Source organism: Hypomesus transpacificus, unplaced genomic scaffold, assembly GCF_021917145.1.
Source record: "Hypomesus transpacificus isolate Combined female unplaced genomic scaffold, fHypTra1 scaffold_127, whole genome shotgun sequence".
Lineage (NCBI taxonomy): Eukaryota > Metazoa > Chordata > Actinopteri > Osmeriformes > Osmeridae > Hypomesus > Hypomesus transpacificus.
Window position 1 is genome coordinate 137,794 of NW_025813704.1, and position 26,816 is coordinate 164,609.

The 26,816-nt window shown below is 47.9% G+C and overlaps 2 protein-coding genes across 4 annotated transcripts; both read left to right on the forward strand.

Annotated features, from left to right (window-relative positions):
* The first annotated feature begins 406 nt into the window (after window positions 1-406).
* timp2a (TIMP metallopeptidase inhibitor 2a) lies at window positions 407-7,860 on the forward strand. Its single transcript, XM_047050748.1, has 5 exons — window positions 407-927; window positions 4,047-4,147; window positions 4,261-4,369; window positions 4,912-5,036; window positions 5,218-7,860. The coding sequence occupies exons 1-5, from the start codon at window positions 798-800 to the stop codon at window positions 5,413-5,415; spliced, it is 663 nt and encodes a 220-aa protein (XP_046906704.1). The 5' UTR covers window positions 407-797; the 3' UTR covers window positions 5,416-7,860.
* Window positions 7,861-10,464: 2,604 nt separating this feature from the next.
* On the forward strand, window positions 10,465-26,677 carry cyth1b (cytohesin 1b). 3 transcript variants are annotated; one of them, XM_047050774.1, is made up of 13 exons: window positions 10,465-11,497; window positions 16,900-16,979; window positions 19,079-19,143; window positions 19,972-20,038; window positions 20,191-20,309; window positions 20,874-20,954; window positions 21,212-21,324; window positions 21,520-21,668; window positions 22,873-22,985; window positions 23,671-23,749; window positions 24,192-24,263; window positions 24,617-24,771; window positions 25,423-26,677. In XM_047050774.1, the coding sequence occupies exons 1-13, from the start codon at window positions 11,419-11,421 to the stop codon at window positions 25,499-25,501; spliced, it is 1,251 nt and encodes a 416-aa protein (XP_046906730.1). In that variant the 5' UTR covers window positions 10,465-11,418; the 3' UTR covers window positions 25,502-26,677. The 3 variants fall into 3 exon arrangements, with proteins under 3 accessions (XP_046906730.1, XP_046906731.1, XP_046906732.1); XM_047050775.1 differs by lacking the exon at window positions 10,465-11,497 and adding an exon at window positions 13,900-14,081; XM_047050776.1 differs by lacking the exon at window positions 10,465-11,497 and adding an exon at window positions 14,879-15,490.
* The last annotated feature ends 139 nt before the right edge of the window (window positions 26,678-26,816 follow it).

The window sequence follows — 26,816 nt, forward strand, 5'->3', positions numbered from 1 at the left end:
AGGTCTCCAGGACATCTGCCTTCAACTGAATATTAAAATGTGTCATTCTGTAGCCCGGTTTTGTCTGGTATGGTACAAGAGACCTGATACCGATTGTTCACCACAGTTTGTTATCCGGAGGAAGATGGGGAGTCACTGCCCTCTAGCGGGCAGATAGGGACACGACCCTTCGCTACCTTGACGGAAATAAGGTTCTCCAAAAGCAAATAACCGTGACTGTCAGATTTAACTTTAATGGTGACAGCGGACAAAATAAAGGCATGCAAACTGCGTTATGGCTTTTGTGAGTACGCTGTTATGACGGGGCGGAATTTTAAATAATATTTATAAGATTTATGGGTTTAAAGAAGATATTAAATAAGATGTCAATACTGAGAAGTTGAGGCTGGGACGAGAAGATCTCAGTTGCGATCGAGCGCCTTCCGCTGGCGAAACCGTTACCAAGAGGAGGAGTCAGAAAGCTTATAAAAGTGACTGTACCAAGAAACAAAAATATTCTCGATAGAGAGAAACAGATAAATAGAGGGCCACGACACAGAATAACTGTTCCAAATCTTGCTGTAGTCTCGGCTACATAACGGTGGATTTTCATTGGCCAACGTGACTCCACTGCTTCTCCACACGGGATTCTTGACCGCGACCTTCCGTTACTGTTGTCATAGCTAGGTCTCGAGTAGCCTAACGGAGAAACGATTTCGCTGGATTTGTTCTACACACGCCACAGCTCTCGGTGTTGTCCATCGATAGGGCTACTTTGATAACACCTGTAAAACAGTGGTTTGGCAGCTTACGTGAAAATGAGGTTTTCCGTTAACGGTGTCCTGTGCACGCTTGCAGTATTGATCCTTTGGCGAGCGGAGGAAATAGCCGAAGCTTGCAGCTGTGCGCCCGTTCACCCGCAACAGGCGTTCTGCAACGCGGACATAGGTAAGTAGCCAAAACAGCACGAACCACAACACACCACCCTCGCCTACTGTTGTTGTTATGAATGATACACCACAGCGGATGCAGATGATTGTTTTTAACGATGTAGCCTATCCGACGATATACGTCCGTTATTGTTATTGGTGTATACGCGGCAATACGCCGCATCATTCTGTAGGGGAGTGGCTGGTGTTTTGACCAGGGTGCGACCGCGCACATTGGCTTCAGGTGGAGCAGAAATGCTATGATTAAACAGACAACAGATAGTGGATCAGGGAATGTGTGTATCTCAGTGGCATATCATTTGACTAGACAAGAGATCGCACGATCAAATACATCCCCGTCGTCTTGGATAAAAGCGTCTGCTAAGTGAAGAGATGTAATGAACAGGCAAAGACAGGTATGGCACTAAAATGACAACAGAGGTCTGTTCAGTGTGTGGCTAGGAGGAGGGATCCAGCCCGGTGGTAGTGTGTCATGGAAGCTAGCCCCAACACCTAGCTCCTCTCCTGGAAGCTAGCCCCAACACCTAGCCCCTCTCCTGGAAGCTAGCCCCAACACCTAGCCCCTCTCCTGGAAGCTAGCCCCAACACCTAGCCCTTCTCCTGGAAGCTAGCCCCAACACCGAGCCCCTCTTCTGGAAGCTAGCCCCAACACCTAGCACCTCTCCTGAAGGCTAGCCCCAACACCTAGGTCCTCTCCTGGAAGCTAGCCCCAACACCTAGGTCCTCTCCTGGAAGCTAGCCCCAACACCTAGGTCCTCTCCTGGAAGCTAGCCCCAACACCTAGGTCCTCTCCTGGAAGCTAGCCCCAACACCTAGGTCCTCTCCTGGAAGCTAGCCCCAACACCTAGCCCCTCTCCTGAAAGCTAGCCCCAACACCTAGCCCTTCTCCTGGAAGCTAGCCCCAACACCGAGCCCCTCTTCTGGAAGCTAGCCCCAACACCTAGCACCTCTCCTGAAGGCTAGCCCCAACACCTAGGTCCTCTCCTGGAAGCTAGTGGGGTAGTGTACAAGGAGGAATTGCAGGAATGTTGCTGGGGGTTTCCCGCTCCACTTTTGCATTGGCAAATGCAGCAACACACACACTTACACACACTCCAACAGACACACGCAAAATAATGCAAAGTGCACACACACACAGCATGCACCCACACACAGTATGGGGATGGGTATAGCTCAGTGGTAGAACATGGGGATGGGTATAGCTCAATGGTAGAACATGGGGATGGGTATAGTTCAGTGGTAGAACATGGGGATGGGTATAGGTCAGTGGTAGAACATGGGGATGGGTATAGCTCAGTGGTAGAACATGGGGATGGGTATAGCTCAGTGGTAGAACATGGGGATGGGTATAGCTCAGTGGTAGAACATGGGGATGGGTATAGCTCAGTGGTAGAACATGGGGATGGGTATAGCTCAGTGGTAGAACATGGGGATGGGTATAGCTCAGTGGTAGAACATGGGGATGGGTATAGCTCAGTGGTAGAACATGGGGATGGGTATAGCTCAGTGGTAGAGCATGGGGATGGGTACAGCTCAGTGGTAGAGCATGGAGATGGGTATAGCAGGGGAACAGAACAGTCTGTGTGTCTTGCAGCCCACACCTCCACTCACAGTGGAGTGAGACTCCACAACTACGTGCTCCCGAGTGTGTGTGAGCCTCCTACACACACACACACACACACACACCACCCGGCCGCCTCAAGAAGGCAGACAAGCATGGGCTCATCCACTGTTTACTGTGGTAAACACACACTCACGTGTACTCTACACACCAAAGAGTTAGATAAACACACACACACTTAACATAAACATACACACACACAGACAAGTACACACATGTATACTGTGGTACATCACACGGGCCAAGCCTAAAAGGTAAATACAGACACGTACACACACACACACACCAGTTGTTCGTCTGTCAGTGAAGGGCTCAGGGGAGGGCTCAGGGGACTCCCCAGCTTTGTCCTGCCCAGACACACCACCTTGAGCCTGGACACTGAAACAGCAGACTCACCTCCCCCCCCCACTCCACTAACAACCCTGACACACGTGCACTCAGAGCCAGCCCTGTGCTACAGGAGTACTGGGGAGCTGGAGACTGTTGAGGGGGTTTTAACGAGGGCCGTCTGTGGGTATAAACCTAAGTGGCCGGGAGGGAGGGATGGAGAGGAGGTGAAGGAGGAGGGGGAGAGAGAGGGAAGTAAAGGAGGAGGGGGGGGGGGGGGAAGGGAGGGATGGAGAGGGGGGGGGGGGAAAGGGGAGAGAGAGGGGGGAGCTGGTAGGATGTGGTGACTGCTCCAAGGGGGTTTTCATGGAAACACATTGCATGGTGCTACTGACATGTACATGGCATTAGACAGACCTGTGGTTGTGTGAGTGGAGGAATCTCCTGTGTCTGTCTGTAGGTTTGACAGGATGGATGTAGATTACAGATGGATGTTGCTCATGGTTCGTGGATTGGACTGCACATCAAGAGGTCTTGGGTTCAAGTCCCTCTGTTGTGTGTTGCTTTGGATAAAAGTGTAAATTAATACATGTATTATTATTACTACATTATTCTCCTGTCTGCACTGGTGTTCGCGTGTGTGAGTGTAAATGTAACCCTCTGTGTGTGTGTGTGTGTGTCAGTAGGTGCTGGCAGTCAAAAGGCTTTTGTGTTCAGTCCCAGTCAGACAGCTAAAGTACAGCCATGTACAGATGTTAACTCAGGGAGCTAGGAACTCTGTGTGTGTGTGTGTATGGATTTAATGATTGCATATTTGTGTGCATGTATGCATGTGTCTGTGTGTGTGGATTTTCTTTCTGGGTATTTTACGCTCTTGTATATTGCTCATATTTTCCATTTCCTTTGCATTGCTAAAGCATGATGTAGTCAGTGAAACCATTAAAACACACAGACCTCACATGCATTGCACGCCCACACACACACACACGTGCAGTCACACACAAGCTCATGCACATAGCCCTTCAGTGTGTCTCCTGGCCTGTATCCAGATCCTGTTGTTCCTGAGAGGAGCCCAGTGAGGTTGAGGATGATGACACACGTGACCTGGACCAGTCTGGGCTGACAGACAGACTAGCCGTCTGTTCTCACGCTGTCTGTGTTTGTGTCAGTTATCCGAGCCAAGGTGGTGGGAGAGAAGGAGGTGGACACTGGGAATGACATCTATGGAAACCCCATCAAGAGGATCCAGTATGAGGTCAAACAGATCAAGGTGAGCCTTAACCTCTGACCCCTGACCTTGCACCCAGACATCCTTCCCCTCTGACCCCTGACCTCTGACCCCTGACCTCTGACCCCTGACCTCTGACCCTGGCTGTGTTGCAGATGTTCAAGGGCCCTGACCAGGATGTGGAGTCTGTGTTCACCGCGCCCGTCTCTGCCATCTGCGGCGTCACCCTGGACACCAGCGGCAAGAAGGAGTACCTGATCTCAGGTCAGGCTTTATCACACACACACGCAGACACACAGGAGAGCAGACACACCCACACACACACACACAAAGGAGAGCAGACACACACACACACACACAAAGGAGAGCAGACAGGCAGACACACACCCTCCTCAGAGAGGTCTTAAATGACTCACTCCTCTGCAGACTCCAGGATAAGCTTTAACATGCTGAGGTCTGCCTCAAGGTACTGTCCCCTGCTCTGGAGGCTGGGGGAGAGGGAGACTGGGGGACAGGGAGGCTGGGGGACAGGGAGACTGGGGGACAGGGAGGCTGGGGGACAGGGAGACTGGGGGACAGGGAGGCTGGGGGACAGGGAGGCTGGGGGACAGGGAGGCTGGGGGACAGGGAGGCTGGGGGACAGGGAGGCTGGGGGACAGGGAGACTGGGGGACAGAGAGGCTGGGGGAGAGGGAGACTGGGGGACAGGGAGGGAGGCGTGTGTGGGTATATACATGTGTTTGGGTATGTACATGTGTGTCTGAAGGGTGTGTAACCCCTCCCCCCCTCTCTCTGTGGGTGCTGCAGGCAAGGCGGAGGCAGGCGGCAGCATGCACGTGACGCTGTGTGATTACATCATGCTCTGGGACGCCATGAGCCCCACCCAGAAGAAGAGCCTGAGCCAGAGATACCAGATGGGCTGCGACTGCAAGGTGGGGAGGAGGGAGGGAGGGACTGTGAGGAGGGGGGAGGGAGGGAGGATAGGGTGGGAGAAATATGCCTTGCATGTTTGCGTTGATATCTATAGTAACATGATTTGTGACACGGTATGTCTTGTGTGTATGTGTTTCTGTGTATTTGTGTGTAAATGTTTGTGTGTGTGTGTGTGTGCAGATTGTGCGCTGCCCCTCCCTGCCCTGTGAGATCTCGTCCCCTGAGGAGTGTCTCTGGACCGACATGATGATTGAGAAGCAGGTGTACGGTCGCCAGGCCAACCACTATGCCTGTGTGAAGAGGGCCGACGGTTCCTGTTCCTGGTACCGCGGCGCGGCTCCGCCCAAGAAGGAGTTCCTGGATGTGGAGGACCCCTAGTTACTTCCTGTCCCCCTCATGCTCGGCTGCCCTCCTCACAGCCTGATGAAAACAAAAAAAATATCTTTACAACATTCCATGAAATTTTAGGGGAGAATGTATAGTATATGTATCTGAATTGGCAAAGATACAAGCATAAAACTATGAGAGAAAGCCAGTGTGACAACATGAGATAAATCGTTGCTGGTCAGAGGACAATTTCAAGCCACTGTGTTTTCGTAGCGTTAGATTTAGCAACATAGTGCCGTATACTCGCAGTCCTGCTCTGGGCCTGGGCCTCTGGGACTCCACCAATGCTCAAGGTGGAACTAAACTCGCCAGGTTCAGCCTGATCCCGCCCCTTCATCCTTCATGAATATTCATTTTGGAGCTTTCTCAAACACTTCAAGTGATAAGAGAGACTGCCCATCCTCCATGCTATGCCCCACAGCACCTCGACAAGCTCTCACAAGTCACACATTTCTTCAAAAGGTTTTGACCGCTAGGGGCAATAAGAGCCAGGATTTACCATTTTTAAATGATTTGGAATTACAATTAATCGTAATCAGGATTGAGGAGCTGAACCATGTGTGAGGATCAACCATAAAGTTTTAACTCAAAAAAGAGGGTTTTGAGTTTTAGGTGTTAGGGATTGTTCTCTGACTGCGTATACTGATATAGTCATGATGAGATACATAGACTGGTCAAGTGATGATGTCACTTCCTCCTGAGGCTGGCGTCAGGAGGACTGGGTCCTCGAGGAGAGATCACTTATGAGATCACTTCCTCCCCTGTGAGATCACTTCCTGAGCTCACTTCCTGCCCCTTGAGCTCACTTCCTGCCCCACAAAGCTTTTAAGTCCTCTGAACTACCCTGACAGCCCGTCTCTAGGTAGGGTCAGTGTTCTTCCACTCTGGGTTGGAGTCCAAAGCCAAATTCCCAGTTGCCTTTTGTTGTGATTGTCTCCTTCAAATGAACCAAAAGGGAAAGAGATACAATTGAATCTCGCTTTTTCATAATCGTGCTGCTTGGACCAATCATATTCATCGCAAGGCCTGACTTCCTAGATAGTCGTAATAAATATGTTTTTTATGGTGAACGTTTTTAAAAGCTTTATTTTCCATTTAGTCTTACCTGAGGAACCAAAGCATCAGAGTTGAAAGGTGAGATGAGCAGAGTGGCTGGAGGTCACAGCTTGGTTAGGTTTGACCTTTCACCTTTGACCTTCCAGATGTCTCACTGGACCAGTCTATGCTGTGTGAAAGTGATAGTAAGTCTGCCATATTTTATCCTACACACGGGGTTACCAAACACCTTCCAACCATGCCCTATATTATTTCCCCCCTGACACACACAATATGCCCCAGCTTGTCTCACCCCAATCTACTCTTACCCTCCCTCCGCTCCCCTCCTTCTAGAAATGTAGCTGTACAGTACTTTTGCATATACTTATGTTTTTGGTTTAATTATTACTATTATTTACTTCATTAGGACTAGTTTTGCACTTTTCGGGGGAAGTAAAGATGGAGACTGGATGGATGTGATTATCTGTGATGTTTATTAGTTAAGCTTTCCACTAGAGACCAGTCCACTAGAGGCCAGTCCACTAGAGACCAGGAGGAGAAATACTGAGCAGTCATTGGATAATTTCAACCGTTAATTTGCATATTTTGATATTGAGTTATTGTTAACATTTTCATTTCCTGTTGTAACGACATAGCAGTTTTACCAGAAAAGGTCATATCTTATTAGATATCTTAAGGATTATGGAGGTAAATATTTTGATGGCTATTTAGCAAAGGGGACTGTATTTTAGATTACAAATGTCATAACATGTTGGAAAATGCCAAAACAGAAGTCCTGTCTAAAGTAAATATAAATAAAACATTGATAGTTTGTGTAACTTAAGGTTTAATAGACATTCCGCTTTTCTGCTTTTTCACCTGTTGATCCTTGTGTACATGCTGGTATAACTATATCCCAATTCCAAATCTGACCGGCAATAACCTAAATCAAAATCTAAAGACCCTTCGTGTAATTAAAAATTAAACCAGAGGGACGTTTACAGTGTTATTTTGGACACTGCAAGATACCTACATATGTGGCTTATCTTAGAAAAAAACTCTTTCCATAGCTTTCTGTAGATTTGTATTGTTGTAATCAGTGTTGTAATTGTTGTCTGATTTCTACGTGAGTTTTCTCCTGTCTGTGTTGTTTTACTGTGCTGTTGTTAAGGCCTCTTTTGCGCCAAAGATATGTGGGAGGGAGAAAAAGAAAGAAAGAGAGAAAGAAAGAAAGAAAGGAAGAAAGGAAGAAAGGAAGGGGATTGAGACAAGGAAAGGTTGCAGAGCAGAAAGTGACAAGTATTAGGAAAAGTGCTGATGCATGTATTGATACTTTGTGTAAGTCCACAACACGGACTAAATATACAGTATTATCAAATAAAACCAAATTTGAGAGATCTATTTCACGTCTCCTTTCATTTATGGCCTGTACCGTAGAGGGCAGAGGCTGTAGAGAGAGATGGTGTGTGTGTGTGTGTCGGACAGAATGCGCTTTAATGGATGTGGTGATTGACTCCACTAGGAAACTATGTGAGAAATGTTCAGAGTGAGTCCAGAGCAAGAGGTTTTCTCATTTCTCTACTTTCACTGCTAAGCCATGCCAGACAGGACAAGATGCTGCACTGACGTCCGGTTCTGTCTTGGTAAAAGACACACTTATTTCAGGGTAGATTAAATGTTGAAAAGAGACACTTATTTCACGGTAGATTATTGATGTTGAAAGAAATGTTATGCCAAGAACATGACAGCCATAACTTGTCATTGTGATTAGTGATGGACTTCAGCTGACATTTGATGAACATCCCCCCTCTACGCATTTCCATAGGTGTCATACTAGTTTTATTCATCATCAGTTTTATTCGTCAATACGTGCTCTGTGTGCTGAATCCTGTGTTCCTGAACATACTGTTTCTCTGTCACTCCCTCAATTCAACTTATGAACTCTTGGCTGTTGTAATGACACACCCACACACACACACTCACACTCAAACACATAATTACCCACACGCATACACATGCATGAGAAATTAAGACGCACACACGCAGAAACTCATTATTCTCCAACTTCACATGCGCTTTGAATATGTGTTGGTTTTACAGCGCCATCTAGTGGCAGATGTAACCACTGCGGTCTTGCACGCCTTGCAAGCCTGTTTTAACGCTGTAGCTTTCTTTAGTCTTCCTGGTTTAAGACTCGCACGATTCTCACAGATGCTGTTCTGACGTCTGAACATAACATATATATATTATTTTATCTAATTATAGTAATCATGATTCCAGGATTGTTCGTAAGGATCAGATAGTGGAAGACAACTGCATGGGAGAGGCACATAATGTATATCAGCCGCAAACACTTAACTTATCTAAGCATGAAATATTTAAATACATATATGCGCTTTGTTCCCCTTTCTGTGATCGGAGAGAAACAGAAAGTCGTTGTTCCTCGTGCTGACTAGTGTTCCCTTTACAGATGCCTGTTGGCATGAGAAACAGGCTGACTTTGGGAGGGATGGAGGGAGCGTGGGGGGCAATGACAACTGTGCTCTGGAGCACGAGCAGTATTTCTTTATCATACAGGAAGGAGAGAGACAGGAAAAGGGAAGGATTAGCATGAGATAATTTCTGAATTTCGTTGAGAACGATCCTTAAACCTTGAATCAGAGTGCTACTTCAGTACGTGTGTGTTCGCGTGTGTCAGTTCTGCGTGATTTTCCTTTGGATTCAGACAGAACGTACATCACGCTGTCTTCTCATGTTGTTTTTAAAACCGTTCCAAGCCGTCGCTCCTGTCTTCCACCCGGGAAGCACAGCTCTAGACATGACTAAACGAGTTAGGCTGCAAGGACGACTTAATTCCGCAGGCTATTGTTTTGCTGTGCTGAGAAACAGACAGAAATGGGAACACACGCACAAACAGCCATACACACACAACCACACGCACACACAACCACACAAACTTGCCATGTGTCTTGAGCCTCTGGCTCACATGTAGCAGAGAGAACACTGAAATAGAGAGAAAAGGCCAAGGCCAGTCTGTGTGTGTGTTTCTGTAAATGTGTGTGTAAATGTGTGTGTGTGTTCTGCTCTTAACTAACTTATGCATTCACTCTCACATATGTCAATACAAAACTGACACGTAGTTGTCTTTCAATAGTGTCTCTGTGATTTCTCATTTAACAGTGGTAGAGAACAAATGAACAACCATCTAAAAGCACAATAGCTGTTCACTGACTTTCTCTTAACATTTTGTTGCCAAGCAGTTTGAAAGTAAAAGTTCAGTATGCAGCGATCTGATTGGCTAACAAAAAAGTTAGGGTGCCATCAAGCAGAGATTGGATTGGGTACCAATAAGGGCCAAGGGCAGTTGAGAGTACTTGAGGTCACAGTGCTCTGAAGAGAGCAGTCACAGAGGCACTACACTGGAGAGCACAGAAATAACAACTGTGATGTGGAGAGAAGAGGAGGGGAGAAGGAGAGGGAAGGGAGGGAAATACATGTAAGGAGAGAAGGTTGGGGAGGGGTAGAGAGAGAAATGGAGAGTTGGAGAGGAGACCGTCTGGTCCTCAGCAGGGTGTGTTGTATGTCCTTGTGATGGTATGTGTGTTTAAGGATGTGTATATATAGCTGTTGGGTGTGTGTGTGTGTTCAGTAGCTATGACATGAATGTCCAGCTTGGCTGAGCTCTGACTAAACTGGGTACTAATGTTGCTGCGTAGGTTGGAAACAGGAGGCGCCTTTATGAGTGTGTGTGTGTGTGTGTGTGTGTAAGAAATCACTTCCAATAATACCTTAGCAACTGTTCAAAATAGAGAGAGCAAGAGAAAGCAGTAGCGACAGGAAGAGATAGAGAGAAAGTGAGAGAAATAAAGAGAAGAGAGGAAGAGAAAAAGATAGAGAAAGGGAAATTATTTTGAAAGAATGGAGGAGGAGGGTCAAGTGACTGAATGAGAGGGTAAAGAGAGAAAGAGAGGTAGTGAGAGAGAGAGAGAGAGAGAGAGAGAGAGAGAGAGAGAGAGAGGGGAGAGGGAGAGGTAGAGGAGGGGAGCACATTTAGTTGAGTCAGTCGGTGTGTGGAGGCAGATGAGAAGAGCACACCGGAGGTACCGTTGTACTGTAGAGGATCTGTCAGAGCTGTGGGATCTAGCAGAGCTGTGGGATCTAGCAGAGCTGTGGGATCTGTCAGAGCTGTGGGATCTAGCAGAGCTGTGGGATCTGTCAGAGCTGTGGGATCTAGCAGAACTGTGGGATCTGTCAGAGCTGGGATCTAGCAGAGCTGTGGGATCTGTCAGAGCTGGGATCTAGCAGAGCTGTGGGATCTAGCAGAGCTGTGGAATCTAGCAGAACTGTGGGATCTGTCAGAGCTGTGGGATCTAGCAGAACTGTGGGATCTGTCAGAGCTGGGATCTAGCAGAGCTGTGGGATCTAGCAGAACTGTGGGATCTAGCAGAGCTGTGGGATCTAGCAGAACTGTGGGATCTGTCAGAGCTGGGATCTAGCAGAGCTGTGGGATCTAGCAGAACTGTGGGATCTAGCAGAGCTGTGGGATCTAGCAGAACTGTGGGATCTAGCAGAACTGTGGGATCTGTCAGAGCTGGGATCTAGCAGAGCTGTGGGATCTAGCAGAACTGTGGGATCTAGCAGAGCTGTGGGATCTAGCAGAACTGTCAGATCTAGTACAGCAGCAGGATCTAGAGGATCTAGCTGTAGGGTCTATCAGAACTGTAGGGTCTAGCAGCGTTGTGGCATGAAGTAGAACTGTGGGGTCCAGTAGAAGATCTAGCAGAGCTGGGACTGGGACCTGGTCTGGGAGATACGGTGGTGTGGCCGTTTGTTGCTTTGACTGCAGCTGGAGAGAAGAAGAGAAAGAAACGGGAAGGTCACGTGACACATGCTGACACTGCTGTGGAACTCCTTCATCTTTCACTCCATCTCTCTCACACACACACACACACTGCCAAGATGGGGACGGTGAGTGAGCTGTGTGCCTCCAGTTTCCAGGCGTTCCTCTGTCCATCAGTGAGACCAGCAGGCACCACAGGTGAGTGCATCCACCCCGGACCTTGTCCCTTCTTACCTGCAAACCGTATAGTCACCTTCTTACCTCAGTCACTTTATAACCTGCTAGTAGACATTACCCGACACTCATCTAACATTTGACAGTTTGATGTCAGTTGTCTAGCGTGTCTTGAGGCAAATGGCCCTGTGTGGACCAGAACAAGGAGAGACTGACTCAAAGTGCTGCCAGGATTCCGTTGCCGTGGTGATTTTTTGTGCCCATGTAACTCAAAGGCTAGACTCAATAGGTTCTATGGTGTCTGAGTGTCTGTGTGTGAGTGTGTCTGAGTGCATGTGTTTGAGTCAGCGTGTCTGTGTATGTGTGTGTGTTTGTCAGTGTGTTTGTATGAGTGTGTGCAGGGGCAAATCTAGGTTCCCACTATTGGGGGGGCTAAGCCCCCAGACAAAACCTATCATTTTTTCCGTGATCCAGCAAAACTAGGGGGGTCTGGGGGCATGTTCCCCCCAGAAGAAATTTGCGAAAATATCCTTTTAAATAGTGTCCTCTAGTGGGGTTTAGGAAGAGAAAATAACACATTTAGATTTAAAATATGAAGAAAAAAAAATGTGGGGGGGGCTAATGAAACTTTTGGGCTAAAGACGCCCATGAGTGGGTGTGAGTTCTAAGCGAGCTTGCTTGTTGTGAGATAGGAAGCTAATATAGAACACTTAGTGTGTGTGTGTGTGTGGGGGGGGGAGGATGCACGCTACATCCTGTATGTTTGTGTGTGTGTATGTGTGTGTGTTTGTGTGTGTGTATGTGTGTGTGTATGTGTGTATGTGTGTATGTGTGTTGACACACTCTCCATGCTGTTTGACATTTCTGTTTTATCCAATCTGTGCGCAGCGATGACTCAAAAAAGGAGTGAAGGAATGATACGAACATGTGTGTGTGTGCGCGTGTGTGTGTGGGAGAGAGAGAGGGCCTGCTCAGGGTTTGTGTGGGCTTGAAACAAGTGGACTAACACGACTCTCCTGAGGAGACGTCATTGGCGCTGCCCACCACCCCGTATCTAACCGCCCCAATCTCCTGGCTCCCCTCCACCTCCATCTGGGCCTCTCTCTTCATGTCAGTTGTTTTATCTCTTCCTCAGCTGAGGTCTGGGAGTCCGTCAGGCCGTCAGGCCGTCAGGCCGTTTGTTTTCTCCTCCCGCCTCTCTGTGTTTCTCTCAGTTTTATCTTCACCGTTGTTAGTGTCATCTCTACTCGCTGGTGTCACCCACCCACCCACCTCCTCCTCTCCTCATCCTTCCCCTCCTCCTCCCCCCTTTCTCCTCCTTTTGTCCCCCTCCTCTCCCTCCTCCCCCTCTTCAGCTGGTTCACATAGACTTGAATCATTTCACATATTGTCCGTAAGATCTAGGTCGGATTTACTAAATATACCTTCTTTCAGAGGCTTTAGTGTTTATCAATCTTTTATCCTCATATGAATCACTATCCCTAATTTTACGGAAACTTCATTGTGCTGCATCAGCAACACATTCTGGTCTCTTTCCCTCTCTCTACCTCTCTCTCTCTCTCTCTCTCTCTCTTGTTTTGTCAGCTAGTTTTCTTGTTCCTTCTTCTGAGCTCTCTCTGACTGTGTCTGTATATCCTGTTTTCTGTCTGAGGCCAAGGGTCTGAATAAAGCTCTGATTCAGGAACCCAGCTGCTGTTAAAGACTCTCCCCTCTCTCTCTCTCTCTCTCTCTCTCTCTCTTCTCTCTCTCTCTCTCTCTCTCTCTCTCTCTCTCTCTCTCTCTCTCTCTCTCTCTCTCTCTCTCTGTCTCTCTCCATCTATCTGTTTCTCTCTCTCCACCTCCCCCCCCCCTCCCCTCTCTCCCCCTCTCATTCTGTCCTTGGAGGCCTTCTCCGTTCCTTCCCATCTTTCCTCTGCTTTATATTCACCACTTTTGAAGTTCAGCACTATGCCATCACCCTAAAGTGTGTGTGCATGTGTGTATGTGTGTGGCGTGTGTGTACGTGTGGTATGTGTGTGTGGTGTGTGTATGTGTGTGTGGTGTGTTTGTTGTGTGGGTCCGTGCATGTGTGTGTGTGTGTGTCAGGCTGTAATCATAATTTACACCACCCTCCCCCAAAATGTCAAAATGTCCCCCCCAATATATAAAAATATAAATAAAATATAAATGTGCTACCTACGCGTTCGAAATTATCATAACAAATTGGTTAGACTTGGTGGACCTTCAGACTCCCCAGCAGATTTCGGCCCCCCCCAATGTTGACTCCATGGCTACGGCCTTGGAGTATGTATCTTATCATGATGAGATCATCTGCGATAAGCTTCAGTTCTCTCTCAGTTGCTAAACGGTCGAGGCACACGCTCGCATTTGATTGGCTGTTTGCAAGCATGGTTGTCGAAACCACGCCCCATTGCGACCCACATGGGATGTCTGTTGCAACAGTTGTCCTGCACCTTGTCACGGCTTTGATAAGCGACAAAACTAGCAGATTATTTTGTGAACGTTTCTGCAATAAATTTGATTGTTAGCAGGACTATACATTTTTGTGGATCAGTTTTCCCTCCGTCAACAGAATAAACAATGGTTTTGAAGACGGAAGATGGAGTTGGTAAGTTGCCACGACGAACTAATTAGCAAGCTAGCTTGACTAGCTAACTAACCTAGGAAGCATAGTTAGAAGAGAACTACTTGAGACCAACACATTATCTAACTGGCTTCTCTGTTATGAACTATTTACTGTTTCGATAACTTGGTTAACTGTGTTTTCAGTAGCCTACACAATGTATTACCTGCTTCTTTCGCTTCTTTGGGTGACAATTTACATTGGGCTATCTGACGTTGCAAAGAAAGCAACAGGTAGGCTATTTTCAGTATTTGTAGACTTTACAATTAGTAACCGTAAATTGAGTTTAACTCTAGCACACTCTTTGTATTTCCAGACTTTGAGTGTTCGTGTTGTGTAACGCTGAATGCGTAACGATCTGTCTATAAATATGATGAAAGCGCCCATTGATTGGATTAAAATGAGAGCGTTCTACAATGAACCTTTAGTGCGAGCGTAGTGTGCTGTGAACAGGACGGCGGATTGCCTCTGGTGTGGACTGGGTTTTCTGCTTTAAACCCAGATAGATAGAGCCCATGTCTCTGGCCTAATCCAAGTAATAGAACATTCATTGACTTGTGTGTGTCGGTCCGAACACGTCATGTGGCTTTAAAATGGGAACTTCATAAATTTGCCGGACAGAAGCCGTATTGTTCTGCTGTGGGATTGTTTATCATTGAAATTACACATGATTGTTAGTGCTGTCGACTTGGTACACAGAGTTCTTCAGTCATAAGAACACACACAACCACCACATTCAGAAAGATTAGAAAGTAGTTAGGGTGTGTTTGATTAAGATACAAAGGTAGTTAGGGTGTAATTGATTTGATCCCTGGGGTTCGGCTCACGGTAGTATTGAAACGGCAGTTGCCCAGGGTCTGTTCTGCACCTATGCATGTGAGTGACCACTTGGTGGAGCCTGTGTGTTATAAGCAATAAGAGAGGGAGGAGGAAAGAGAGAGATAGAGAGGGAATAGGAGAGAGAGAGAGGGTGTTTCCCCTACTCTTCAGCGGTCTGTCAAGCTGTGGACTATTTCAGTTCACACTGTCCCTCTCTCTGTGTGGTGGAGCTGACTGGCTGTGTAGAGCAGGAAGGTTGTGGCTCTCGACCCCAGGATAGGACAGCTGTTCTGGGACAGGAGCGTGCGAGTGTGACCGGTGACTGGTTCTGGTGCAGCCTGGGAGTAACGGCTGCAACTGTAGAGTCTGGAGTTGGACATCAGAGAGAGGGAGAGAGAGAGAGAGAGAGAGAGAGAGAGAGAGAGAGAGAGAGACCAGGAGTGGTTTCAGCTGGGCCTGGTCTCTGAGGAGATGTACAACAGAAGAACCTGGTGGGACTGTTGTGGAGACCGTAGATGATGATACGCTGCTAGAAACACCTGGAGGAGACTCATAAACACCTGGAGGAGACTCAGGTAGATACACCAGCAGAGGAGACTTAACTCTTCTTCTGACTGGGGCGTTTCTGGTTATCACCAGATCACACCAGATCTTACTGGATTCCAAAACACGTTCACACTCTAAGGATTTGCTTCCCTTCTTGTGTGTGCGCACGTGTCTGTGTAAATACATGGGTGTTTGTGTGTGTGTGTGCACGTCTGCGTGCGTGTACTGAGACACACATGTATGTTTGTGTGTATATTATATTGTGTGACAGTATGATATTGTCTCTGGTCTCAGAGGCGTTTGACTTGAGGGTCTGGGGAGCATCAGTCCTCCTGACTCTGCGTCGTCACCCCCGCCCGTCAGCACAACCTCAGGATCCAGAGAGGAACGATGAGAAACCTTGTGGTCGCCATGACGCTGGTCTCTCTTGCGTTCCGTTTCCCTGTGAGATTACACTATGAGTGGGGGTGAGACGCTTCCTGTCAGGGTGTCTTCCTCTCCTGGAAGCTGTGAGAAGCCGTGACGTCTGGAGGTCAGGATGATGTTTGGTTTGGTGTTACAGGAGCGATCACACAGATTGACCCATCAGGGGCTTATCAGCATCAGGGCACAACTGTCTGTCTCAGTTCCTGTGAACTGTTACATGGAGACTTTGTTTGTCCTTGTGGGGACGTGTGTGTTGGTTGGACTTGAGTGAGTGTGCTGACTACCAAAGAACAGAACTTGGCCTGTCGAGCTATGATGGTGTCCTATTGCACATAAACACACACAGACACGTGAGCATACACACACACACACACACACAGTGACATAACTTTCTGACTGGAGTCATGGCTCTTAGACCAGCTGGACTGCATTTTCCAGAGGTCACTCAGCCTGTCTGTGTGTGTATGCATGTGTGTGTGAGACTATGACTTCATCAGCAGCATGTAATCCAGTCTGTGCTCATCTCCTCTTATGAAATATGACATGGAAGGAAATGACCATGAGTGAGTGTGCGTGTGTGTGAGCTCAAACTCTAGGGAGTTTTATTCTTGTCACCAGTGTTTGAAATGGGAGTGGCTCTGGCCTACTTAAGCTTCCACACTAGTGTGTGTGTGTGTGTGTTGGGACTGTGTCACCTGCCACTAAAGCGGAGATACCTGTCCAGTTGGAGTCAAGAATTCAAACCCTTGTGTCCGGGGCGGGGGGCACCTTGATGGATCAGGGTTTTACATTGCCATGGTTCTTGTGCTGGCGGTTCTGTGTGTGTGTGTGTGTCTGACCAGCAATGTGTGTGTGTGTGTGTCTGACCAGCAATGTGTGTGTGTCTGACCAGCAGTGTGTGTGTGTGTCTGACCAGCAGTGTGTGTGTGTGTCTGACCAGCAGTGTGTGTGTGTGTGTCTGACCAGCAGTGTGTGTGTGTCTGACCAGCAGTGTGTGTGTGTGTCTCTGCAGCAGAGGACCTGAACCCTGAGGAGAAACAGGAGCTGGAGAACATCAGACGCAGGAAACACCAGCTGCTGCAGGACATCCAGGTACACACACACACACACACACGCGTGCGCACACACGCACACACTAGAGAGAAAGTGGAGGGGTAGAGAGGCTTCACTAGAAGATGTCTGAAGCTCCATGCTGTAATTGAGTTGAGCTGATTCTGTTAGAGCTTGTCAATCATAGCTGGGTCAGGGTCATGTCACAGTCCTCTCGCTCTCTCTCTCTCGCTCTCTCGCTCTCTCGCTCTCTCTCGCCTCTCGCGCTCTCTCATTTCTGAGTGACTTAATGAATTACCTGGAACATTCCTATAGAACTAGGACGACTCCTCCACACTGACGAGGTTAGAGAGACACTGATGTCCCTGCACGGAGAGGGGAGGGGAGGACAAGAGAGTAGATGGAGGGAAAAGGAGTCAGTTCAAGTCCATAGAAGTCCGTATATATCCTACAGTCCTATGGATGGGGGATGGGGAGGAAGAGAGGGGGATGGAGGGATGGGGAGGAAGAGAGGGGGATGGAGGGATGGGGAGGAAGAGAGGGGGATGGAGGGATGGGGAGGAAGAGAGGGGATGGGGGGATGGGGAGGAAGAGAGGGGATGGGGGGATGGGGAGGAAGAGAGGGGATGGGGGGATGGAGAGGAAGAGGGGGATGGAGGAATGGGGAGGAAGAGAGGGGATGGGGGGATGGGGAGGAAGAGAGGGGGATGGAGGGATGGGGAGGAAGAGAGGGGGATGGAGGGATGGGGAGGAAGAGAGGGGGATGGAGAGGAAGAGAGGGGGATGAAGGGATGGAGAGGAAGAGAGGGGATGGAGGGATGGGGAGGAAGAGAGGGGGATGGAGGGATGGGGAGGAAGAGAGGGGGATGGAGGGATGGAGAGGAAGAGAGGGGGATGGAGGGATGGAGAGGAAGAGAGGGGGATGGGGGGATGGGGAGGAAGAGAGGGGATGGAGGGATGGGGAGGAAGAGAGGGGGATGGAGGGATGGGGAGGAAGAGAGGGGATGGAGGGATGGGGAGGAAGAGAGGGGGATGGAGGGATGGGGAGGAAGAGAGGGGATGGAGGGATGGGGAGGAAGAGAGGGGGATGGAGGGATGGGGAGGAAGAGAGGGGGATGGAGGGATGGGGAGGAAGAGAGGGGATGGAGGGATGGGGAGGAAGAGAGGGGGATGGAGGGATGGGATCAGGGGAGATGGGAGAGTGCAGACTGACCACTAGAGCGTAACAGCCCTCCCTGGGATGTGGTACTGCTCATCTGTGTGTGTACATGCCCTATCTGCCCCACTGTGTGTCTGCCCCCCCAGTCTACCCTCTGACCTGGTAGGACTGGCCCACATCCTTCACTACACTGACACACACACACCAGACTTGTATGCTCATTGAAGATGATTATCCCTCTAATCTGGGAGAGACCCCTCTTTAACCTCCTCTCTCTCTCTCTCTCTCTCTCTCTCTCTCTCTCTCTCTCTCTCTCTCTCTCTCTCTCTCTCTCTCTCTCTCTCTTTTTAGTCTAATCTTCACTCTTGCTTCGTTTCCCTCCTAAATAGTTTTCTCCCTTCATTTTCATCCTCTGTCCCTCCCTCTTTTCTCTCCCTCCCTCTTTTCTCTCTCGCTCTCGCTCTCTCTCGCTCTCTGTCCTGTTCCCTCTTTGATCTGGTAAATGCAGCTTAACTAAGCCAATCAAGGTTTGTGAGTCAAACCCACCACCACCCTCTCTCCCCCCTCAACCTCTCTCCCCCTCTCCCTCCAAGAGAGGGGGAGGGAGGCTGGGGGGAGGGGAGAAAAGGGGGGGGTTCTGGTGTGACCCCAGCAGGTGCAACCCCTGCTACAACTGTGAGTGAGTGTGTTTGTGTGTGTGAGAGAGAGAGACAGCTGCATGTCCTGGGGTCTTCTCCTCAGGAGAGTTCTGGATTTGCTGTTGTGGGAAAAACACACACACACACACATTCAGTGATCCTATAGGATCAAAGCTTCTTCAGAGGTTGAGTGGAGGACCAGACATCACGAGAGACTGTAACACAATCTGTCAGGAGTGTGTGTGTGTTTCTGTGTGACAGATCAAAAGCCTCTGCTATTGTTTCACACACTCCCCCCCCCCCCCCCCCCCCCCCCCCCCCCCCCCCCCCCCCCCCCCCCACAGCGCCTGAAGGATGAGATAGCGGAGGTGACCAGTGAGATTGAAAACCTGGGCTCATCCGAAGAGAGGTACGCTGTGTGTGTGTGTGTGTGTGTGTGTGTGTGTGTGTGTGTGTGTGTGTGTGTGTGTGTGTGTGTGTGTGTGTGTGTGTGAGCGAGAGGGGGAAGGGGAGGAGGGGGGAGAAATCCTCATATGTTAGTGATGCTGGGGACACACCACAGGGTAATCAGGCCGATTTCCCCCCTTCCCACAATCCTAGGTAATGTCCCTCTTATCTTGATGGCTCTACAGATTATCTCATCAGATGTATCTCATTCCCTTGGTGTGAGGTGTGTTAAGAGTGACCGAATCTGCTCGGAAGGACGTCGGAGCTGCCCCGATCGCAAATCGTAAATGTTCAACATGTTTGAATATTTACGATCAGAAATCCTGATGTGTGGGGGTGAACCCCGAGGACAAACCCCGAGTTTATCAAGTGAAACAAAACAATATCCAATCAGAAAGCAAGCTGAGAGAAGACGCAAGCATAACAAACAGAGTCATGGCGCAGCACAAAGTTAAATGGAATTGATTGTTTTCTTTTTTTCTGTGAATTTGTCAAATCATGGCACACCACACACTGTAGGAGCAAAGCGGCTAAATCTAGGATTTTTTGTCCTCATGTTTGTGGTCTCTCACAGTTTGAAAATCTTATAAGATTAAAAAAATGGTTTAGTGTGTCCCCAGCATTAGCAGAACCCAATGACTAGTGTCCGTGAAGGGTTACCTGGGTTGATATATTGAGGACAGGACTTTGATGACCTAGTAACACACAGGACTGAGTCAGCCATGCACCACAACACTACACTGTATCTTACTGTATCATGCTGTCTTCCTGTACGTGTGTTTGTGCGCAGGAAGAGCATGCAGAGGAACAAGCAGGTGGCCATGGGCCGGAAGAAGTTCAATATGGACCCCAAGAAGGTACGACACTCTAGAAGTTAGCCTTGACACATGGTCTAGAAGTTAGCCTTGACACATGGACTAGAAGTTAGCCCTAAAACAAGGTCTAGAAGTTAGCCCTGACACATGGTCTAGAAGCTCTGGTCTGACTGGCCTGTCCTCCTGTCTCTCAGGGGATACGGTTTTTGATTGACAGCTCCCTGCTGAAGAACACCAGCGATGACATTGCCCAGTTCCTGTACAAGGGGGAGGGGCTTAACAAGACTGCCATTGGAGACTACCTGGGGGAGAGGTGAGAGGACACACCCACAGGCCCTGCAATCAGCACATGAGGGAGGGAAAGAGAGAAAGAGATGGGGGAGGGAGAGAGGCAGAGACACAGTGGAGAGAAGGAGGGAGAGAGTGAGGGAGAGTGGGTGGAAGATGGGGAGAGAGTGAGGGAGAGAGTGAGGGAGAGTGGAGAGAAGATGGAGAGAGAAGAGAGAGTCAGAGAACATAACAAGCAGAGAGGGAAACATTCTAGAATGGAATTGAGTGCCATGTTGTAATCCTGATGTTCTTTTCTCTGGCCCGTCTTCAGGACAGGGTTAGGAGGGGGGGGCAGAAAGGCAAAGAATGTGTCCTGCTAATCCTGATGTTTCTCTTGAATTCTCTGAGGGAGGGGGGAGGGGGGGAGGGGGGGAGGGGGGGAGGGGGGAGAGCGAAAGAGCGAAAGAGCGAAAGAGGAGGGAGAGGAAGTAGAGCAAGTGGGGGTCAAATCAATATTTCTGAGCTGAAAGAGCATTGACCCACATGAATCCACTGGATCTCTGATCCCTTACTAGATATGACAGCATGAGTGTGTGTTTTGTTGCAGAGATGACTTCAATATCCAGGTGCTCCATGCCTTTGGGGAGTTGCATGAATTCACAGACCTCAACCTGGTGCAGGCCCTCAGGTACCACCTCATTCCTCTCTCCCTCTCCCCCCTCTCTGTCTTTCTCTCTCCCTCCCTCTCTCCCTCTGTGTCTTTCTCTCTCCCTCCCTCTCCCCCTCTCTGTCTGTCTCTCTCCCTCCCTCTCTCCCTCTCTGTCTTTCTCTCTCCCTTTCTCCCCTCTCTGTCTTTCTACCTTTCTCCCTCCCTCTTTCTCTCTCTCTCCCTTTTCCTCTGTTTCTCCCTCATTCTCTCCTTCCTCTTACTTGTGTGTGTCTCAGGCAGTTCCTGTGGAGTTTCCGTTTGCCTGGAGAAGCTCAGAAGATTGACCGCATGATGGAGGCCTTCGCCCAGCGCTACTGCCACTGCAACACTGGGGTGTTCCAGAGCACCGGTGTGTGTGTGTGTGTGTGTGTGTACCTTTCCTTACCCAAATCTCCACAGAAACACCACGAGACATATAGTCATAGTCAAAAAAAAATCTCAGTTTAGTTCAAAAAAGGCTTTATTGGCAAGTTATACATTTGTAATCCAAAGCAATAAGGAGAGGTGGAAGAACGTTTTAAGAATGTCTCCCTCCCTCTGTCAGATACCTGCTATGTGTTGTCGTTTGCTGTGATCATGCTGAACACCAGCCTCCACAACCCCAACGTCAAGGACAAGCCCTCCGTCCAGAGGTTCACAGCCATGAACAGAGGCATCAACGATGGAGGAGATCTTCCTGAAGACCTGCTCAGGGTAACATCTGATACTCTCTCTGTCTGTTACACCCTGCTCAGGGTAACATCTGATACACTCTCTGTCTGTTACACCCTGCTCAGGGTAACATCTGATACACTCTCTGTCTGATACACCCTGCTCAGGGTAACATCTGATACACTCTCTGTCTGTTACACCCTGCTCAGGGTAACATCTGATACACTCTCTGTCTGATACACCCTGCTCAGGGTAACATCTGATACACTCTCTGTCTGTTACACCCTGCTCAGGGTAACATCTGATACTCTCTCTGTCTGTTACACCCTGCTCAGGGGTAACATCTGATACTCTCTCTGTCTGTTACACCCTGCTCAGGGTAACATCTGATACACTCTCTGTCTGATACACCCTGCTCAGGGTAACATCTGATACACTCTCTGTCTGTTACACCCTGCTCAGGGTAACATCTGATACACTCTCTGTCTGATACACCCTGCTCAGGGTAACATCTGATACTCTCTCTGTCTGTTACACCCTGCTCAGGGTAACATCTGATACACTCTCTGTCTGTTACACCCTGCTCAGGGTAACATCTGATACACTCTCTGTCTGATACACCCTGCTCAGGGTAACATCTGATACACTCTCTGTCTGTTACACCCTGCTCAGGGTAACATCTGATACACTCTCTGTCTGATACACCCTGCTCAGGGTAACATCTGATACTCTCTCTGTCTGTTACACCCTGCTCAGGGTAACATCTGATACACTCTCTGTCTGTTACACCCTGCTCAGGGTAACATCTGATACACTCTCTGTCTGATACACCCTGCTCAGGGTAACATCTGATACACTCTCTGTCTGTTACACCCTGCTCAGGGTAACATCTGATACACTCTCTGTCTGATACACCCTGCTCAGGGTAACATCTGATACACTCTCTGTCTGATACACCCTGCTCAGGGTAACATCTGATACACTCTCTGTCTGTTACACCCTGCTCAGGGTAACATCTGATACACTCTCTGTCTGTTACACCCTGCTCAGGGTAACATCTGATACACTCTCTGTCTGATACACCCTGCTCAGGGTCATCTGTCTGTCTCTTTATTTCCTTCATTCTCGATGATGCTAGATTTTGTTTCTTCATCTCTTTGTTTGTCCTTTGTCCATGTGTCTCCTTTTTCTCACTCCTCTCTGTCTGTCTGTCTGTCTGTGTGTGTGTATCTGTGTGTGTGTATAGAACCTGTATGAGAGCATCAAGAACGAGCCCTTCAAGATCCCCGAGGACGATGGGAATGACCTCACACACACCTTCTTCAACCCTGACAGAGAGGGCTGGCTCCTCAAACTAGGTACGACTGTGTTCATGGAAACGGCCTCTGGCTCTGCTGCCCTCTAGTGGACAAATTGCGGAATAACTTATTTTTATTTTTTCTATGTTTTTTTGGACATTAGATTTATTGACATAAACGTCATTACTTCAGACTTTATTTAGTGTTGTGTGTTTACGTTTATGTTGTTTTTCTCCTGGTTGACGTGTGTGTCCGTGGGTGTGTTCTCCAGGAGGTAAGTATCATTCTCCACTCCCCTGCCCTCCCTGCTTCTCTCCAGACTTTACCCTCAAGTCGCCCTCCATATGCTTTGGCTAGTAGGCAGTCCGGTCAAGCTCATTTACCTGTCAACTCAATCCACCGTGAACCACAACCATGACTGCCCAATCAGCTTCAGAGCCAGTCAGCTTTGCAGCCTATCAGCTTCTCCGGTGTACTAACCAGCTGTTGCCTGGCGCTGGCTAACGCTTGTGTTATCAGTGTGTTGCCTGGAACCGTCCATACCTGTTCTGCCATTGGCTCAGTGCTGCTGCTGTTCCCAACCTGGGGAGAGGGGGGAGGAGATGGTTTCAGACTGTGCCTTGCCTTGTCGCTCTGCCCTGTAACCCCACCTCCTAAGAGGTCACAACCTCTACCTGTCGCTCGGTCCTTTAACCCTGTCTCTGAGAGGTCACAACCCCAGGTTGACCTCTGATCTTTGACCCCTCAGGCGGACGTGTGAAAACCTGGAAGAGACGATGGTTTATCCTCACAGACAACTGCCTCTACTACTTTGAGTACACCACTGTGAGTTGGGTTTTTTTTCTTCAGAAAAAAAAGTTTGCATCATTGATGAGTACTTGATGAGGACTTGACTGCTGTACTGTATTATATTGTGCTCTGCTCTAATATACTCTGTTTTAGGCTTTTCTGTTATCCTCTCCCCTCTTTTCTCCTTTTCAATGTGTGAAAAAATTAAATGTTTTAAATGTTTCCCCAAGAAGTTGAGAGGTTTAAAACATATGTTTGGAGAAGAAAGAAAAAAACGTTCAATTAGTTTTTTGAAAGGTTGACAATAGTTTTGGTCAGAACTACTGGAGTGTCTTTTTCTCTCTCTCTGTCTCTTTCTCCTTTTGTCCTCGTTCCTTATGTTTTATCTGTCAGACTTTATAACTGTTACTGTCAGTACCAGTTATTATATTGTCAGATTTAATCTCTACCTCCCAATTTTCTCTTCTCTCTCTCTCAGGACAAAGAGCCCAGAGGAATCATTCCTCTGGAAAATCTCAGTATTAGAGACGTGGAAGACTCCAAGAAGCCTGTAAGCTCCTCTGTACACCTCTCCATCTCTGCCCTCCTCTATATCTCTCTCTTTCCATCCCTCTCTCCTCCTCTACACCTCTCCATCTCTGCCCTCCTCTATATCTCTCTCTTTCCATCCCTCTCTCCTCCTCTCCATCTCTGCCCTCCTCTATATCTCTTTCCATCCCTCTCTACACCTCTCCATCTCTGCCCTCCTCTATATCTCTTTCCATCCCTCTCTCCTCCGCTACATCTCTCCATCTCAGCCCAGCGATCAGACTACTTCCCCCCTAGAGCTCTCACTCACCTCCCTCCTCCTCGTCCAGCAGAGTCCCACCCTTGTTGATTCCCTCTCTCTCTCTGTCCTCCCAGAACTGCTTCGAACTCTACATCCCCGATCACAAAGACCAGGTGATCAAAGCGTGCAAGACGGAGGCCGACGGCCGCGTTGTCGAGGGCAACCACACCTTCTACAGGATCTCTGCCCCCAACGTGGAGGAGAAGGAGGAGTGGATCAATAACATCAAGTGAGGCATGGTCCTGGTTGAGGCCTGGACAGGGGGAGGCATGACATAACAAATGTTACTCATTTAATCATCTTAACGATTGAGATTGTTACCTTCAATTAGCAACAACAACCAAGTATGTTATGGTGGCTAACTGTTGCCACATAGACAAAACATGCAATCGTTAAAACCATATGATCACAAAATTTGTTCTAAAAATGTATCTGGCGAGATTCTACAAAAAATCAAGGTGTTACATAGATGGCTATGTTGTCGTAAATCCACTTAGAGGCCAAATTGAGCTAATAATGCCGTCAAACATTCAGTTAGCAGCAGCTTGGTCCACATCAGTATCCATGAACCATTTACCTATGCAAAGGCTCATGGGTAATCAAGACTCCTCATCCCTCAAATGTTGACCCTTGACCTTTCCATGTAAAACCCATCTGTTTAAAACTGCATATTCCATTTAATGTCAATTTCTCTGCCTACTTCTGCTGTATTTAATGTTGTTGTATTCTTCATTTTTGATGTTTTTAAATGTATTTTGCACGGTGTCCTTGAGTGCCGAGAAAGGTGCCTTTTAAATAAAATGTATTATTATTATGTATAATCTCTGACACGGTGAATCCATCTAGTTAAACTCTCTTTCTGTTCTTTGCCATCACCCAGAGCTGCCATAAGCAAAGACCCCTTCTATGAGATGCTGGCTGCCCGGAAGAAGAAGGTCTCTTCCCTGAAGGGGCTGTAGGCGAGGCCCAGGCTTCAGGGCTGAAGCAGAACAATAGGCCTCACCCACCAACTCGGCCTTCAGAACATGGACCTGCTGTTTTAGACACCTGTACCACCAGCTCTGGGGGGGGCGGGGGGAAAGAGGAGGGTTACAAACACCATGAGGGGTTCTGACCTGGAAGTAGTTTGAAGGAAGCTTAAAAGACTGGATCTTCTAGGACCATCTCCATCTTGTTGGTGCAACCGCTACACCTCCTTCATCTCCTCAGAGGAAGACATACCTTCTCTACTCTCAGTTGAACACAACAGAAACACATTTGAACTGGGGGGAGACTTCAGTTTTTCTTCATTGATTGTGCTATGACGTAGACACCATATGATTATGGAACTATTTTTACACAGACCCCATTTTCTAGTGTCCTACTTGTCACTACTAGACTCTTAGAAAGATTTCCTTATTAACTCAATTCCTGTTCTCGTCTGTTTCAACTTATTTGTTGGTTTAACCCAGTTGTTCTCTCCATACATGTATTATCACAGATGCACATTTATAGACATTTTGAAGGAAACTAAATGTAAAGAAAGGAAGCAAGGAAGGAAGGTCAGGGGGTGTCGAGAGTTAAGTAGTAAGTATTTTGAAACCAGTGACATTATTTCACTGAAAGCGTATACAGTCACAATGTGACCTTTCTTTCTGAGAAGAAAATCAACTGGTATTGTTCTAGAACTTGTAAGTTACTGTGCTGGATAAGGAAGATAACGAGGGACTGGAAGTGGATAACAAGGTGGTAATTATGCTGAGGTCAATTTCGACATAGCAACTGTCTTTAACTTTCTCATAACATTTTTCACAATGTTCAGCCCTCCTACACTGTCCACCATTTTCAGTGACAACTTTGTTTCTATGTTACATTTAGTCATTTGGCAGACGCTCTTATGTTATCTTTAATTTTGAAATACATTTTGTGAATGGTATGTTAATGGTTGCCATATATGCCCATTTGTTAAGTTATTTTGTTCCGATGCACTGATATCAAGAATTCAGGTCAAACTTGTTGCTTAAATGGAATTTATCAAGACTGCATATAATTTATTTTAAACTTGTTTTATTTTATCTTGCAAGTCCACAAAGTATTGGAAAGAGTGCCATGTTTATTTGTTTATTTCATATTATTAAATATACACGTCAGCTTGCACAAATAAGAATACTTTGTGAATGTATGTTTTGATAATTAGGCCTACATAATACCACGCGGACAAAATGGCGCGGTTTTTAACTTTCCATCATCTCGAGCGCAGTGAAAACCGTTAACAAGCTTACATAGCCATCTCGA